This window comes from Vipera berus (genome assembly GCF_964194415.1).
Source record: "Vipera berus genome assembly, chromosome: 12".
Classification (NCBI taxonomy): domain Eukaryota; kingdom Metazoa; phylum Chordata; class Lepidosauria; order Squamata; family Viperidae; genus Vipera; species Vipera berus.
Genome location: NC_138215.1, coordinates 21497791 through 21515359, shown reverse-complemented (window position 1 = coordinate 21515359; position 17569 = coordinate 21497791). Strand labels below are relative to the sequence as shown.

Sequence of the window (17569 nt, the reverse complement as noted above, 5' to 3'; positions counted from 1 at the left end):
CCAAGTTGACTTAAGATCCCAGACTTTCAAGCTGGGAAGCATCAAGGAGCCAGAAAGGGTTGCTCTACTGCTGGAAGAGCTGATTGCACCCTGCTTGGTTTCTTGCAGGTTCCCTCAGGAGCTGAACATGGGCAAAGTCAGCGCAGAGGTCATGTGGGTCCTCTTTGCTCAGGATATGAAATTTGCTCTGGAAGGTAAGGGGAGCAGAGGTTGCAACTTCAGGGTGTGCTTTTGGGGCAGGAAGAGGGACGATTCCACTCAGCCCCAATCACTTCCCTTTCCGGGAAGAGTCTTTGAAGATGCTTGGCTTTCCCTCCAAAAACTATTGTTGTAACAGGAAGTGGAAGGGGATGATAGGGAACCAGACAATGTGGTCAGTATTAGGTTTCAGATGAAGCAAAATGCCCACCTAAGGAAATGTATCTTCCATGCCTGGCAATAGGTCTGGTTAGGAGAAGAGAGGTTGACTACAACTTGCAGCTTCTGAAAACCTCATAGAACTTGGATTCAAGTTGTTTGCCATACTTGACAAGAACTTTGGTCACCAAAGAGATGAAGGGCAGTTTGGTCACAGTCTACTCAAAAGGAGGATGGATTGAGCACTTCTGAAAGCAAAATGTAGAATCCTTGGCTAGCTCTCTCTATTCATCATGTGCAGCTCCTGCCGAGCCGGTGGATTACAGCTGGGGAAGAGGAATGTCGCAGAACGTTCTGTTGTCTTGGGCAGTGGCTGGCTTACTCAGGCTATTAAATTAAGCAGCTGTCAGTTGTGAAAGTCCAGTATGATTTATTTTTCTGGAGCCAAAATGTGTGCCAGAAGACCACAATCTTATTTATGGCTGCAGCTTTATTCAATCTTTGTATTGTCTTGTGTCCATTACAGAGCATGAAAAGCATAGGCTATGCAAGAGCACAGACTATATGAATTTACACTTCAAAGTGAAATGGTTTTATAATGAATATGTGCAAGAGCTTCCTTCATTCAGAGACACTGTACCTGAATACTCTCTGTAAGTGAGGTGGGGATGGGGGTTGCATGGGGAAAGGGAGGGCTGGACCAAGCTTTCATTTGCAAATTGAATGCAGACTATTTTCAATCTTTGTCCAGCTTAGTCTTGAAACTGGAACCTCTTAAAGCTGGGTGGCATTTAGAACTCAAAGAAGGCCAACCCTTTTCTTGACTCCTCATTTCCCACAAAAATGCCAGGGAGAAATGATGGCTTATTTTTCCATCATTGCAATGAACAGAAGGTAGTTTGGAGAGATTCTACAAGGGAAGAGGGCAGCAGACTAGGTGATCAATCCAGCCCTCATTGTTGCAGGAGGCAGAAGGCAGGTTCCCAGCCTTCACTTGTGCATGGCATTTCCTTTTTCAGACCATTTCCCCCCAAAATGTAAGGTGCAGTTTCTTTCTGTGACCATTTACAGAACAATTGAAATAGCTACTAAACTAACCTGATTTCTGCTCCCATTTGCAAAAGAAGTTCTCTTATCTATGTGCCATCATGGTGGACAGGGGCAAGATTTTATGTTTGAGAGAAGACACATCCATTTACACCAGCAATGGATTTACACCAATCCATTTTACTCTGAGTGTACACTCCTAATGTGAATTTAATGGAATCTGGTTTTAAGAGAAAAGAGTACCTGGAAAACCCACCCACATGTGTGTGTCCACTCCTAGGTGGTTTGAGCCATTTGTCATGCAGTGGCTAGACGAAAATGGGGATGTCTCCATGGAATTCCTCCACGGCGCATTGGGAAGGGACAAGAAAGATGGGGTGAGCAGCAGCAAGAAGTGAAGGCCAAAACCTCCATCACCCTAACCCCTGCTAGATGTTGCCGGCCCTTTTCACATAAAAAGGGAGCAGAGAGCTAGAACGATCAGGAGCTGTGGCCCCATCCCAACAAGCAGGAGGATCCATTGGGTGGCACTGCATTGTAGCCTCTCTAAGTGATAGACTTTGGGATTACTTCTAGGGCCCTCTTTCTTCAAATCCAGTCCTGCAAGACTACTGTCCTGAAGCGACAGCACATTAGAATAGAATAGAATAGACTAGAATAGAATAGAATAGAATAGAATAGACTAGAATAGAATAGAATAGAAGAATAGAATAGAATAGAATAGAATAGAATAGAATAGAATAGAATAGAATAGAATAGAATAGAATAGAATAGAATAGAATAGAATAGAATAGAAGCTGGAAGGGACCTTGGAGGTCTTCTAGTCCAGTCCCCCACTCAAGCAGGAGAAAAGGTAGCTCCTCACGCCAGGCTTCTCACAGCATGTGTTGTTTCTTCTTGTCCCTGCAGTTCCAGCCCACCTCAGACCATGCACTCTTCTCTTGCTCAGTGGTGGATGTCTTCACACAGCTCAACCAGAGCTTTGAGATCATAAAGAAGCTGGAATGTCCCAATCCTGCAGCACTTTCTCATCTTATGAGAAAATTTGCAAAGGTGGGTGCTCTTGTGTTGCATTGTTGCCTTTGTAGTGGAGCCTGAGCTGCATGTGAGGGCAGATCACCACAGAATAAAATGGATGTCCTGCCTTGAGACTTTTTTGCTTTTTGTCCCATCAAAGGGTACTTCATCTTTCTCTGTGGCATATCAAAATAAATCTCAAGGCAAAAAGGATGTTCTCTAAGCTAGTTGTGATCTGTCTAGAAAACTAGGAACCCATAGGTTACATAAGGAATGCTTGGGGACTTCAAGAGAAGAAGTCAAAGATACCAGCTTGACTGAACTCCCATTGAGATTCAGAAGCAAGGTAATCTCTCTGAATTCGTCCAGGCACAGAAAGCGGTGGGGTTTTAATGTGGTTTCCATTGAAACCAGGTTGTTCTGTTGGAAGAGAAATAAGATAACCTAGAATACGAGAGGAAACAGATCAGGAATCCAGAGTCCTCCTGAAACCAACTTTCCTGCTCTGCACCCCACTCCTCTGCCCAATTCACGTGAGGAGGTGGCCTCTGAACTGGGAGGCATTTTAGGGTTCTTATTAAGCCGTATGCCATTTTTTATGTCTCCTTTCTTTCTGAAGCCACCAGCCCCATAATAGGTTTGTCTGGGCAGCTTAGAGAACCAAATGAAATAAAAGCAATAAGAGTTTAAATGTAACAAAGATAAATCAACATGAAATGTAACATTACCGCTCAGAAGAAAAAACAAATGCAAACATACGAATTTTAAAAGGAGAGGTCAAGATGAGAAGATAAAAAGGTCTAAATGAACAGAAGCATCTTCACCTGACGACCAGAGAGATGCCAGGCCAGCTTTTCAGAGAAGCTGCCATGAGTGGCCTGTTTCCATTTATTGGATTGAAGCCCTCCCTTGTCTTTCTAGGACAGGGCTGTTGTGGTGCACCTTTTTTCCACCAGCTCTCCCCCACCCCTATTCAGTTTTAGTAAATGACTTCCCTGGGCTTCAGCAGTTTTAGCCAGAAGAGATATACTTTTGGAGATCTTCTTATCTTTATAAATAATTTTCCAGCAACTGCTCTTTAGGATACATTAAGACAGGGGTGTCAAACTCAATTTCATTGGGGGCCACATCAGCATTGTGGTTGCCCTCAGGGGGCCAGGTGGGTATGGCCAGGATGGGCGTGGCCTACTGGGTGGGTGTGGCTAGAGTGCATATGGCCTACTGGGTAGGCGTGGCCAGCTCTACATCGTTCGCATCAAGGGTGCCTATGGGGGCCTGGGCAGGAGTGGGACAGATCTGAGGGTCTCTGGCAGAAGGAGGGTCTCTGGGCCAGGGCCAAGGCAGTGGGGGCCGTTCCCTCACTGTTTCCAGGATGGCTTCGTGGGCCACATGAAACCACTTCACGGGCCGGATCCGGCCCCCTGGCCTTGTGTTTGACATGTCTGCATTAAGATAACTGCCATCTCTATAGGAAAGCCTGTCTCAAAGCTCCTGGCATGAAAGAAGGCTGCAAGGATCTCAGTGCTCGTCTGAGGGTGAAGACAAGGCTTAGCTTTGTTCCCTCTGACTTCCAGAATGGGCCAGATGGTGTCGTCTTTTAGAATAGTAGCTATTCCACAGTAACTTGTTTCTTTTGTTCTAGATAATCCACAAAGTGCTTACTCAATATGCTGCAATTATAACAAAGGATTTCAGTTCTTACTGCGATAAGGAAAATGTGGTGAGCAACATTTAATTGCTGTTTTTTCAAATTTAATACTGTGTTTTGTAACTGTTGTATGATCAATAGGGAATCGAAGAGCACAAGGGGAAAGGAGAGGAGGTAAATTCTTCTGCTCTCCTTTGTTGCATAATGATCCTATCAGTTTGTGCTCTGAAATCACTTCCTTGGTATTTTGAGATCTCTTTTGTTTTACTGATCAGTTAGCCTAAAAGGCAGTTTTGCAGGCTAAGGGAGCAACCAGGGACCCTTCACAACACCCAGCCTAAGCCAGACCCAGCCTTGCTATGGCAATGATTATCAGAGCCTGCCATGCCATGGCAATGCCATTTCCTTCCTTTCCAGAGCCTTTGGCAATTGGCTAACCAAAGATATTGTCCAGGCACCATGCATCTTGAGGTTGCTGATCAGCTGATGAGGAGTCTACAACTCCTTGGCATGGGAGTCCTTTCTCCCCCAAATAAAAGCTAGCCGATCTGTTGAAGACACCTCCTCCCAAAGCTTAGTGGAAACATGACCAAACAATTTGAGTCTGGAGAAGCCAACTGAGATTAATCTGAGGCCAATTGTAGGAGGGGTTGGGGGGTGGGTGTTGCCAGAAAAATAAGGTCTAGTTGATGTGAAGGAGGCCCAAGAACCCAGGATTTTCAAAGGACTGACATGTCAGTCCAAGAATTAGTGATTGGTATGTTTCACAAAGTCTTGATTCCTGATTCTTCCTTTCTAAAAGGTAGGAGGATTGTCTTGGCCTGATGTTTCATGGCAGTCACCTAATTTTAGGACTGGGTACTTGACCAAGACCTGCAAATTCTCGCTCTCTCTCCAACATATCAATTTGTCACTTGGTACATCAGCAGACACAGCTGTCTGGTGGGTGGAGAGCCAGATGATCTTCCCCATCGGTCAGTCTTCTGATTCTTAGGAATCCATGACATTCAAAACTGTGGTGGGTCCAGAGAAAGGATGGGGTGTTTTTCAGTACACAAAGTTGTTTTCCTACAGTGAACAGAAGGCATCAAGGTAGTTGCCATGAACAGAATATTCCCTAGAAAAGTAGAGAACATCCCTTCTTCCCAGGTGCAATACTGTTTTTGCCATGGTGATGGAGAACTTTCCTTTGGTCATCTTCCACCCTGCCTTTCCTCTTGAATTTCCTTTGGGAGGACCTTCTGCTCTTCAATCCCACCCCTAGAAGGAAGGGACAAGGGCAACGGGAACTGGCTTTCAGGATACCTGCCATCCAGTGTAGAAAAATAGCCATAATGATATGTTTAGAGCTCTGCTTAGCTCACAGTCCAAGAGGCAGGCTCAGTGGCATGGAAGAAGAGAACCAGAATTGTGTGCCTGGTGGTGGAAATTGCCAGTGAGAGAGAAATGGCACTGAAGCCAAGCTGATCACTTGGATGGGAAAGGGAAGGCTTTGCTGTTGGGAATAGGTTGGTCGAATAATGTGAGAAGAACAGGGGAGCCCTTTGCTCAGCATGCCTGCCACCATGCACCTCTTCTTTCCAGTGCCTCATTCAGTCAGGTGGTGGTCTTTGAGGACTACTCAACCAGCCTTTTTGCTCCTTTCACCACACTTTGTGCTCTCTTGCCCAGTCAGTTCTCTCCCAGCAGCTAAGACAACTTTCGTCCTTGTGGTCTCCAGCCCTGTATCTTGATGAACAACATTCAGCAACTGAGAGTACAGCTCGAGAAGATGTTTGAAGCCATGGGTGGGAAAGAGGTGAGTGTCAGCTGCCACCTTCAACTGAACACTAAACTCTTCCCAAGCATTGGGCGACTAAGAAGAGAAAGGAGGGCAGCATCTGCCATAGAAAGGGCCTTGGGAGTGGCCAATGACTAGCAGATGTTGAGTAGGCCTGGCCCTAGGTCTTCTTGGCTTCCACAGCCATGGATCTGTAGCCATGGGGTAGAGCAACTGCATTTGCTGTGATGAAGCCAGGGGCTTCTCTTCGTCCAATACGATGGGAGCCCGTCAGCTTATTTGATTCAACAATAGGAGGCCACAGGGAGCTCCTTTCCATTTATTTCTTCTAGAAAGATGTCAGATCTGGCTTTTTTGAAATGGGGACTAGGTAGATTGAGTGCCTCCCCACATTGGAGGAGTGAGGGCAAAATGGCACCATTTTTGCCTTTTCAAATCCCCCAAATGCAGAGAAGAACAGATCTAGAATCATTGGCCCCTTCCTACTGCAACGATGCCACAAGAGCTCCCTGCCATCCCAGGCCAAAAGCTGAGAGAAAGAGACAATGCCAATCTAGCCTTGCACCCCATTCCCTGATTCTTCTTCTGCTATGCCATGTCATGGGCAAGCAGGGGAGAGCCACCCAGTAAGCAAGTTCAGCCACCTGTCCAGGTTAGCCTCCTCTGGGCACCTTGCATGGAATTGATTTGTTCCCAGTCCTGCCAGTCATAGCTTGGGGCGGGAGAGTGGGGGTGCCCATGTTTGTCTGTAATGTGTCATCCTGTCTTTGTCTACTGCCTTTAATTTGCCATCGAGAAGAAGCAAGAAGGCAAACACTTTTCCTACGAGGTTTGTGATGTCATGTGTCCTGTTTCCAGCCATTTGTTTGGGGTGCAGAAGTCTTGCGTGGGTGAGGTCCGTGGGTCTGTGTGTGAAAGGGGTGCCTGCAGAGATGTGCAGTCATCAGAAAGATCCTTCTGGCTGCCCAGTCTGTGTGCTTATTTTTCTGTGGGCAAAAAATGGGTCACTGGGTGCAGAGGGTGAGGCGGCTGGCTTTCAAAATGATCTGGTAGATTTGAAGCTCTCAGACTTCAATTGATTGACTCCTTCTAGAACTGACCGGGCAGGAGGAAAAAGCCGACTTCAGATGGTGCAGATTAAGGCCCACGATGAGGGTGGGGGAAACGGCAGCAGATGTATATGTGCACAGGCTCCCTCGCTCTCCCTTCCACACAAACGCACACGGAGTGGCCCCAGCGTGGTTTGCAACATTTCCGGGAGGGGGCTACATTTGACCTTCTCCCCTCTACTGTGTCCAGGCGAGAGATGATCAGTTCCCCAATCTCCCCCAGCCTCACTAAAGGACTGCAGAACACAGCAACCCCCTTTTCTCTCCACTCAGCCTTAAGAGACGGAGGAGGGGCCCTCAGCCCCTCAGCAGGAGCTCCCTGGGAGAGCCTGGGGCACAGAGCCCGGGGCAAGAAGCCGGTCTCCTGCACCCACGGATGGGAGGGTGGAGTTGCCTGAGAGCTGGCTGGGCCACATCCATTCTGGAGTTTAGCGGGGCTGCGAGGAACTTGTTTGCCCATCTGGGCTGACAAGGGATTAAAAGGCCTCCACCATTTCAGTATGATGGATTCAGTTCCTCGTGCACCCCCCTCACCACACGTAGCTCTAGGCAGTATCCTCCAGTGCTCCTTGGCACACAAACAGTGACACACCTGAAGGGAACACCAGCATCCAGGACAAAACTGGGAATTCTCCAGGAAGCTGTTGGCATCCCCGTCCCCCAACTGCTGTTTATCAGTGAATTTGGTGAGGCAGAGGGTGAGGTTCCATCTCCCCACACCCCACACAATCTTCGTGGCAGCTTCAGGAGGTTTGCATGGTGTCCCCTCCCCTTCCTGAGGACACTCTGTGCTTGCCGAGAAGTGCTACCTCCAGTGTGCCTTGTGCCCGAGAGATGGGTAGGAGGCAGGTGGCAATGAGCATGCCTGAGGCATACCAGGTGCTGCCAAGCTCTGTTGGGGACAAAGCCGGCACAGTCACACCCTTCCTGGGCTGTCACCAACAGCTTCTTCTTTGCAGTCCTTCCTCGAGAACTAGCATGGCCTCCAAGGGCTCCTTGCACATGTTTTGTTGCCGGGTGCTTGGCTTCTGTCCACCATTAATGCAAAACAGCGTGGAAACTCCCTCTTGAGATCCAACTAGCTCCAAACCGGGGGGAGAGGGGGGAGATGTGGCTCTGTGGAGCCTTTGGGTGTGGGATCCCTGACTCAACTAAGAGGCAACTCTTCCGGATCTTGGATCTGCCCTCCCGATGGGTTCACTTCACCTTCCAAGTGGCCCCTCAGAAGGGAGAAGAGGGGAAGGCAGCCCCTGTTCGTATCTTGAGAAGCTGCTACCTGTTGCATCGGGATATTCCTCTTTCAGCCCAAGATGTGCTAGATTCCACGTTCGTTTTCCATTAATGCCATCTAGTGGATGGGTATTTTATCTCTTTCCCTACTGATTATGCTGGAGAATAGACCAAAGTGGGGGGAGAAAGAGTGGCTAATCCTGCCCCTGTCTTCTTTTCAGCTGGACCCCAAGGCCAGTGAGATCTTGAAAGAGCTGCAGACCAAGCTCAGCAGCGTCCTAGATGAGCTCAGTCTGATTTACAGTGCCAGGTAAGGACATGCTCCTCTCCGTGGGCCCCTCCTCCTCCTCTAGATCCACAGCCACATCGCCTGTTCCTTGAGCCCAGGAAAGTCCTGCAGAAAGGAGAAAGGGCAGCCCAGGCCCTCGGTTGGAGAACCCGTATGCCTCCAGGTGGTTAGGACAAAAGGCTTTTCTAAGACAAATGGAGCTTGGAGTCTGCTTGACAATAGCTCCTGTTTGGTGGTGGCTGTACGATTAGCTTCAGTCTGGATAAATTTTAGATGATTTATAAGCAGCTTTCTGTGGTTCTGGCTTTGTTATGCGTTTATGTGCTACTCTCTCCAGTTTTAGTAACTTGACTGATAAGGGATTTTCCTAACAGTCAGATTACTAATATATTCCATCAACAATAATAGGTCTCCAGATACACAACTGTGTTTTTGGCATCCATGGGAAGAGAAGGGGGGATGAAACAGGGACCTGGAGGTGTCAGTAGCAGTAGTAGGAAGGGGTGGAAAAGAAGGTGTGTCTGTTTCGTAAAGGGCTTTCAGTCCAAGTGGCCCTGGGAAGCCCAGAGCCAAGGCAGCTTCCCTCCTCCCCCATCTCTGGCTGACCCCGATGAGATCATCTGGCTCACTTGGTGAAGCCAGAGCTGTGGAAGGGGAGGAGGGCAGCAGCAGGGACCCCAGCATGAGAGAGATGGTGGTCGGCAGCAGCAGGGGGCATCTGGATCCCCTCCCCTCCCCTCCCCTCTCCTCTCCTAGTTTCCAGCTTCTCATTGAGGAGTGTGTGACCCAAATGAGCCTGGAGTTAAATCGGATGCGAGGAGGAGACGTAGCATCCGGCAGCCACAGCACCGTGCAGGCTGAGATTGTGCTGCGACCCTTGATGGATTTCCTCGACAAAACGTAAGCACAGTGAACTGGCATGTTTGACAGATGGTGAATGGGGGGGAAGGGTGGGCACCAATGCTAAGCAGGAAGCCTCTGCCCAGCACCCTCCTCATGCTCATGCCTTCTGGATGAGACCTCCCTCCCCCCAACCCTCTGGTTTGGTTTCCTCCTGGCTGCTCCTGCTCCCCTGGCCTGCTCCTGGGGCAGAGGGAGACCCAGGCTCTCCTGCTGGGAACAGTGGCCCTCCCTCCTAGGGCAGAGGGTTGGACCCGAGTCTCCGTCCTGCACAGTCCTTGGGGAGGGGGCTGGGGAAGCACCTGGGCTTTCCCCAAGAAGGCATCGAGGGTTCTGCATCCGGGGCTCACCTGCTGGCAGATGCCGCTGGCTGATGTGGGTAAAATAGGCATTGCGTCACAAGACCAGAAATGGTTTGTTTCTTTGCAGCTTAAGTACCTCAGCAAAAATCTGTGAGAAGACTGTTCTGAAGAGGCTTTTGAAAGAGCTCTGGAAGTTGGTCTTGAGCAAAATAGAAAGGCAGATTGTGCTCCCACCCCTGGCAGACCAAACTGTGAGTCTCCAAGCCACCCCAACCCATGGGCAGCTCCTCCTGCATTCAGCTGTAAAAAATTGGCTTATCCACCCTGACAAGGGAGGTGTTCAGGTATTTAGCCCCTCACTCATTTGAAGGGCAAATGTTCCAAAGATGAAACTCCTTTTGCAAGAAGGAATAGCTGACACCCTTCTGGAGCACTCAGCTGGCGGCCTTGAGGTGCCTTCTTTGTGTTTCAGCAGGCATCCTTTCCTCCGACACAGAGCCTGAGGGTCCTGAGAGCCCCATGCCTGGAGGTGAGGATGGCTTGGGAATTGTGCCTCACCTTCCCCTCTTTGGCTTCTCCTCAGGGTCCTCCAATGATTCTCAGTGCAGCCAAAGATTTCAGCCAGCTGTCGAAGCTGAAGGTAGGCCGGCCTGGGCGGAAGAGAGGGGAGAAGACACCTGTGCTTGCCATTGCCTTTCAGAGAGGGGCAAGAGCCAGTGTGGCCAGAGGCCTCTGGGAACCTCAAGACGCAGCGGGAGACAATGGCCTTCTTTGGCCCTGTTCTCCAATAACTGTAATTCAGGCATAGCACTTGAACCTGGAGACTGATGGCCCTTGCACAACTTCTCCTCCATCTTAGCCTGGGGAGGTTTCTCTTAGAGACTCCAGACTCTGCAGTGAGGATGATGTTCTCTCCAGAGAAGCCTTTGCTGAAAGAGGGAAGTGGCCACCTTGTTGGAGCATTCCCATGGCAAGAAGGCTTGTTTCAGGCATGAGGTGGAGGGTATGGTCGGTGCAGGAAGATGTCTCACCTGCAGTTCCTCAATTGCTGTTGTTTTTCCAGGACCACGTCATCCGAGAAGAAGCAAAAAGTCTGACCCTGAGGCAGTGTGCAATAATGGAAGCAGTTCTGGCCACCATTAAGGTAGAGTGGCAGCAGGGTATGCCCAGTGGGTTGGGGGTAAGGGACAGGAACAGCAGTGAGGAGGGGAGGAAACGAGTCTGTCTCTCCATCTGTCGTAGCCTCCAGTCTCTGACACTCTCAAGCACCAGCCCAGCAGGCTGCCCTCCCTTGGACCTGGAAAATGGGTTGACTTGGATTTGAAAAGGCAAAAATAGTTAACCATTTAAAAATGCCATACATTAATTAGATTTCTTGTTTAGTAGCAAGAGAAGACTAAACTTGGCCAATTTAAATATACATCAGCCCCAGCTGGAGGCAAGAGTATCAGGACAACTGAGAAGCCTGGCAGGATAAATAATTTTCTTTCCTCATACTGTGATTAAGAGGGAAAGAGATGAGGTCTTCATTGGGGGAGAATCTCTTTCATGTTACCCAGTTTTTCCCAAGACTCATTTTAAAAGCTGTTCTAACTCTTCATTTTGCATTATGAAATTCATTAAGTGGAAGAACATAGAATTGCCACAGAAGTTTGAAGATGTAGTAGGGATAGCAGTGAGATGGATAGGGAAAAACTCAGTGCTTGTTCTTTTCTTTAGCAGAGAAACACAACAAACTGATAGCAAATTTCAGAGGGCTACAAGCCAGCTTGCATAACCACTCTGGTTTGCATGACAGCTTTTCCTGGTCGTGGCCTTCTGCATTTATGCTTTTCATTGCGCACTTGAGGGTGCCGTCAAATGTGTTCTGTGGCCTTGATGGGTCCATTTTTGACAGGGCTCAGTCAAGCACAGATGGACCCTGTTTGCAGACCCTGTGCCCTAGATCGGGGGGAGGGGGGGAAATTGGGCTAGTATGTGGAGTAAAAAGCTAAATCCAGCCAGTTCTAGGGTTGCAGGAAGTTGTGTTTAATGCTAAACAGCCGGGGATTGCTTGTGGCTGAACCATAATTCCCTGGTCAGCTGTTTCGTACAAAGAGGATAAGAGTTTTAATGGAGAGTTGAGCCTCCCTCAGATAGAATCTTACAAAAATGGGCTTTTCCATCTTTTTCACATCTCTCAGTTTGACCAGAGCATCTGTGAAGGTGTTTTTCCCAGACAGTACCTGGCTGAGTCAGACACATCATGTCAGCCAGGTGCTTCTGGCTGTGGGCATCTGTCGTCTTCCAAAGTAACCTTCCTATGTGGGCAACTGGCTTCCTAAGCCTAATGCTTATGCCTCTGGCACCTGAGCTGCTCAAATCATCTTGGAGGGCCAGAGAGCAGGTGGATGAATTCTCATCTCTTTGCCTTTTTTTAGCAATATTTTCATGCTGGAGGCAACGGGCTGAAAAAGAGCTTCCTGGAGAAAAGTCCAAACTTGCAGTCTCTCAAGTATGCCCTGAATTTGTACACACAGACCACAGATGTTCTGGTCAAGAAATTCATCAACAGCCAGATTTCTCAAAGTGAGTGAGTTGGTGACTGCATAAGCAGTCTGATCTGTCTCTCCCAGTCCAACAGGAGGGATCAGGGATGCTGTGGTAAAGTTTTCTATTGCTCTATGGCCAAACTGCTTATGTTTTCCCTAGTTGGTTAAACAGATTACTGCAATGTTAGCAGGTTAGATGCAAAGCTCTCACTGTTGTGGGGGCTTGGTTGTGGTTCTATTTGTGAATGCATTTTCCCCAGGACCCATTTGCCCCCACTAGAGCCGCAATGGGAGTCCCTGTTTTCCACTCACATTAAGTTGTTATTCCGATGTGGGAGAATACCGGTAGTCCTTCATTACAACCACAAAATGGTGCCCAAAATTTCCATTGCTATACAAGCCGAGTTGTGCCCCATTTTATGACCTCTTTTGTTACAGTTGTTAAGTAAATCACTGCAGTTGTTAATTGACTCATGCAATTGTTAAGTGAACCTGTCTTTCCCCATTGACTTTGCTTGTTGGAAGCCAGTTGGGAAAGTTACAAAAGGGGATCACACAACCCTGGGACAGTGCAACTGTCATAAATACATGCCAGTTGTCAAGTGCTGAAATTTTGATCATGTGACCATGGGAGTACTGCAATGGTTGTAAGTGTGAAAAACAGTCATAAGGCACTTTTTTCAGTGCCATTGTAACTTTCAACGGTCATTAAATGAATGGTTGCAAGTCAAGGACTACCTGTAATTAAGACAGGTCCTTTAAGGCACTCTGCCCTCTTGCCTGCCAGGTTGCAGAGGTGTCCAGTTAATCTGCCTTCCTAGAGAGAAGGGCTGCCCAGGGTAGGTGGACTTCTAAAGATCCCTCTGTCCCAGCGGCCCCTGGAGCCCTGCTGCCCTTGAGTTCTTCCTCTGAAGCAGGCTTGGGGAAGGGAGGCCTGACGCTGCCCAAAGGACAAGCCCTTCAGTTCTGAGGCCCAGCTCCCTGTGGCATTTCAGTGGGGCCACCACAGTTCCACAGTTGTGAAACTGTGCCAGGAAGTCCGTCGGCTTTGCTGAAATGGGTGCCACCACTGCAGCCTGGAGGGTGAGTTAAATCAGCACCTCAGTCTTGAACAAGAAATACGGTGCTTGTGGCAGAGGCTTCTCTCCTCAGCCTGCCCTGCAATTCACATCCGATTCTGAACCCTACTCTGGCCGGGAGAGAGTGGCTGCCTTAACTAATTTTGTCAAAAGGCTGTGCCTCTAAGTTATCAGTAGCAACCAACGTGTTGAGCAGGCGTGGAGGGCTGCTTTGGGCCTTGATTGGCCTGAAAAACCGGTCTCCCTGAATGGAGTTTTCTTTCCCATCCGGTGTGGTTGGATTGTAGGGACCACTCCACTATCTTCCTTTTAAAATATGCTTATGCCAAGGAGCCAAACTATCCCTGCTGGGAAGCTGGGAAGGCCAGGCCTGGGCTCAGCCACACACTGAGTTGTTGCCTTCACCATAGGCTTCTTCCAGCCAGACCACTTGCTCCCTCAGTTTGACCTTCCTGAACTGCTGGTGTGGCTTCCTGCAGAGTATCATTGGGCTCAGCCTGGTAGTTGCAGGGAGTGGATGGGTGCTGCTTAGGCTCCTGTTGATGGAGGGAAAGATGGTGGAAACAGCAGTAGCTGCCTTTGCAGAGGGACACTCATCGGAGCTTGCTTCCAAACTGCATTTTTCCTGAGGGCACTTTTTATCTGCATGCACCACTTTTCTGATACAGGGACACAAGAACATTGATGAAGAACATCTTCCACGTTACTTGTCTCTTCCTAAGGCCTTTCCATCCCAGTGCATTTGTCTCTGCTCCGAGCTCTTACTTTTTCAGGAGCCTCTGTGGAACTTACTTCCCACAATGCCAACATTTTGGTTGTAGCATAAGCCAGTGGTGGTGAACCTATGGCACGGTGCCAGAGGCGGCACTCAGAGCCCTCTCTGTGGGCACCCGCGCCATGCCCCGGAGGTGGTAACTGTCCTTCTTCAACCAGCCGCCTGCTAATTCGCTGAGATCCCACATGGCTGAATGAATCCCGGCACGGCTGGTTTCCCTCTCCCCATCCCGTCCCTCCTGGCCTTGCATGCTCTCCTTTTCCCAGGCACGACTCACTGCATCACCTCCTCCGCTGTTGGCCGACCATCCATCTTGGAGGTGGCTTCTTTGAACTGCTGGCGACGGGCTGCGGAGCCCCAGTGTGTGCCTGTCGAGGGGCTGGCAGGCTGTGGCTAGTGATGGACACCGTTGGCCCCCATGCGCTCGCTGGCTTCTGTGTGCGGGAGCCGATGGTGTCAGGCAGTAGCTGCCCCAGCCCTTGCCTTGCCCCATGACAATGGCACCCCCACCCTGCCTCGCCCCACCTGTCAGAGACCTCCTGGAGCTCCCCCCACCCCCCCACCCACAGGTGTCCCTCCCCACGAGCAACATTGAGGTGATCACACCCACCTTGGCCACACCCACCCAATCTTCCATGACCACCACAGCCACACCCACCCAGTGGGCCACACCCACCTGGCACCCAGTGATAAATAAGTGGGTTTGGGGTTGCAGTTTGGGCACTCGGTCTCTAAAAGGTTCGTCACCACTAAGCCATACTTCTGGGCACTGTCTGCAGCTCACAATCTTCTTTCTGATGCAGGTCAAACAACGGACAACACGGTGGGGAAGATTAATCTCCAGGTGGATCTGGCAACGCACCCTGCAACTGGCGAGCATAAAGTCACTGTCAAAGGTGTGGTTTGCAATGCCTCCTTGTCCCAAATCCAGCCCACCTCTGTGGAGAAGTCAGCTCCTCCAGGCAGTTGGAAAGGGTCCAAGAGGGATGGGTTAGGGTTAGGGTGGGACTTCCTCTTTCCTTTGCTCAAGCTCAGTTTTGTTTTCTGATCGTGCAAAGCCAGGGGGTGTGTGTGTGGCTGGGAGGCCTTTAAAAATGGCTGCTACATGACTAAGTGACTGGTGGTCATTTGCTTCCAGCACAGAAGAATCAGTGTCTCAAGACGAACTGCTTGGTCAGTCGTGTTGTCTGAATAAAGAAATTAGTTAAGGGTCAGCATCATTTCAGCCTCTGGCAGCTCATCCTCTCCACCGCTCCTTATGTGAAGGTGAGGCGGAGAGGTTGAGCAAGTGGGTCCATAAGACTGCCATGTGACGAACCATGTCCGCTTGTGGTCTCCATTGCTATGTGCAGTTGTAGCCATCGAGGACCTTGTCTGGCCGACCAGCACCACCTTCCGCCCCTTCGTGGAGGTCTGCATTCTGGGGCCCAGTCTGAGCAACAAGCGGAGGAAGCACGGCACCAAGAGCAAAAGCAACACCTGGTCCCCAAAATATAACGAGACATTCCAGTTGTAAGTGGCTTTCTGTGCGGATGAACCTCCCTGAGGGGCTGGGGGTTTTCTTTCTGAATACCCCTCTCTCCCCTCTTCCTAGTCTCCTGAGCAGCGAAGAGCGGCCCAGTGCTTACGAGCTGCACCTCTCCGTGAAGGATTACTGCTTTGCAAGGGAAGACCGGCTCATTGGGGTGGCCGTGGTCCAGCTGCGGACCCTCCTGGAGAGCAGCGGCTGCAGCCCTGTGTGGCGCCCTCTGCTAAGAAGCATCTGCATTGATGAGGCTGGACTGACAATCCTGCAGATCCTTTCTCAGAGGACCAGCGACGAAGTTGCCAAGGAGTTTGTCCGGCTCAAGTTGGAAACACGGTCCACTGAAGAAACAGCCTGAAATTCCAGCAAGGAAATGCAAACTTCCAGCCCCAAGATCCTTGATCTGTCTTGTGATGTCTGACTCATGCATGTATGTGCAGGTCTGTGGGAATGTTTGACTCTGTTTCTGTGTTTGCCAGAACATAAATTACTGTATTTGCAGGGTGCGCCCAAGAGCTGTTAATCTTTTCTACATGTTCAGATTCTTGAGGAAAAAGCAGAACTGTTCCAATGAAGTGCCAAAACTGCAGCAAAGAGCAAAATTATGAATGGCATCTTTTGAGATATACTGATTTTGTCTCATGACAGCCACTTCCTCGTGGTCACTTCCTGTGACCTGTTCTACAGTCCATGCAACCTCATGTTACTGCAGACCCATTTCTCTAGCATCACTTTGGACACTTTGCCTTATTTCCCTCCCATTTTATGCAAAGTCCATGTAAGTCTTGCTTTTGAAATCCTTTTCTACCATCTACAGGTGCAGTTACTTCAAGAAAGTGTTTGTAATTTTATAGTTGCTGATTTAAAGAAATGATTTTTGCATACAAACTTTTAAAAAAGTGGAAATGTTTTATGCTGACCTTTCTTTCCCAGTTTTTCATACTTAGCACTGTGAGGAAGAGCTGGCAGAGCAAGTTCTCAAGAAGTCTGGTCACACTTGTTAGCGATCTTTAATATCTTGAGATACATTTGTTCTCCAAAGCTATCAAGGTAATTCCATACTTTTATTAAGGAGTAATTCTGTCCCTGGGTTCAGTGCTTTTTGGGTCTCGATGGGTCCCGAGTGACATGATGATTCTCTGGGTAGGGCACCCAGGGTGGGACCCCTGGAATGAGGAGAACGTCTCTCAAAAGGATGCTGGTAGTCTGAGGAAGATTCCCGGTCAATGAACTAGTGTACTAGTTTCCCAGGGTTGTGTTTTGTGAATGGTGTTGGATTATACAGGGTTAATTAGCTGGAGCCTACTGATGAATGGTTTCCATCAAAAACCAATTTTGCTGTTAACATTTCTCACTCTGGCTGTTAAGAGATTTTATTTTAGATTCTTAGCTGAAATCTCAGTTAAGTGCTTTCTATTTTTATTTTCATAAAAGTTTCCACTTATGCAATATGCCTATGTCCTGCATGGAGGCAAACATCCATGTGATGTAAATATATTTCGTGAGAAATTGTAAAATAAAGGCAGAAGAAGCTGTTCCTCCTTGTTCCTTATTGGCCCATCAGCTTCTCCTTAGAGGCCCTGGAGCAACCCAGTGAAGCTGCTTTGGGTCTTCTTCCCTTCCCCAAGGTGAGAAGAGCCCTGGAGTCACAACCAGGTGCTAGCCACAACAGGCTCCATGCAGAAATAGCTCTCAAGCCTTGCCCAATGGAGAGGTTGGGTGGGGGAAAATTGTACCAAGTCTTGGTGGAGAGACCAACCTTTCCTTACACACAGTTGCCACACTGCCTTCCTGGTGGGGGTTCCTTTTGACTGTTGGTTTCTCGGTCTTTTAGAAAAAGGAGACGAAAGAGCCAGACACTGCTATCCCCATGGATTCCCTACCCATATGAATCCCCGGGAGAGGCAGCAACTCTTGGGAGTGCCTGGGGGTGGGGTGGAGGGGGCTGGGGAGGTAAGCTGTGCCTTTGGCAAAGATTTT

At 49.1% G+C, this 17569-nt stretch overlaps 1 protein-coding gene across 1 annotated transcript in view; it reads left to right on the top strand.

The window, feature by feature from the left end:
- Positions 1-17095, top strand: part of UNC13C (unc-13 homolog C) — a gene marked incomplete at its 5' end in the record, with an annotated part of 53614 nt that extends 36519 nt beyond the window's left edge. The window contains 16 exons of the mRNA XM_081337037.1: positions 109-194; positions 884-1010; positions 1685-1781; positions 2314-2457; positions 4064-4141; positions 5790-5867; positions 6649-6678; positions 8410-8498; positions 9234-9377; positions 9807-9930; positions 10263-10319; positions 10743-10823; positions 12100-12247; positions 14868-14960; positions 15417-15576; positions 15659-17095. Of these exons, the coding sequence (XP_081193163.1) occupies positions 109-194; positions 884-1010; positions 1685-1781; positions 2314-2457; positions 4064-4141; positions 5790-5867; positions 6649-6678; positions 8410-8498; positions 9234-9377; positions 9807-9930; positions 10263-10319; positions 10743-10823; positions 12100-12247; positions 14868-14960; positions 15417-15576; positions 15659-15947 (1825 nt within the window). The 3' untranslated portion in view covers positions 15948-17095. The remainder of the gene's footprint in view (positions 1-108; positions 195-883; positions 1011-1684; positions 1782-2313; positions 2458-4063; positions 4142-5789; positions 5868-6648; positions 6679-8409; positions 8499-9233; positions 9378-9806; positions 9931-10262; positions 10320-10742; positions 10824-12099; positions 12248-14867; positions 14961-15416; positions 15577-15658) is intronic.
- Between the last annotated feature and the right edge of the window lie 474 nt (positions 17096-17569).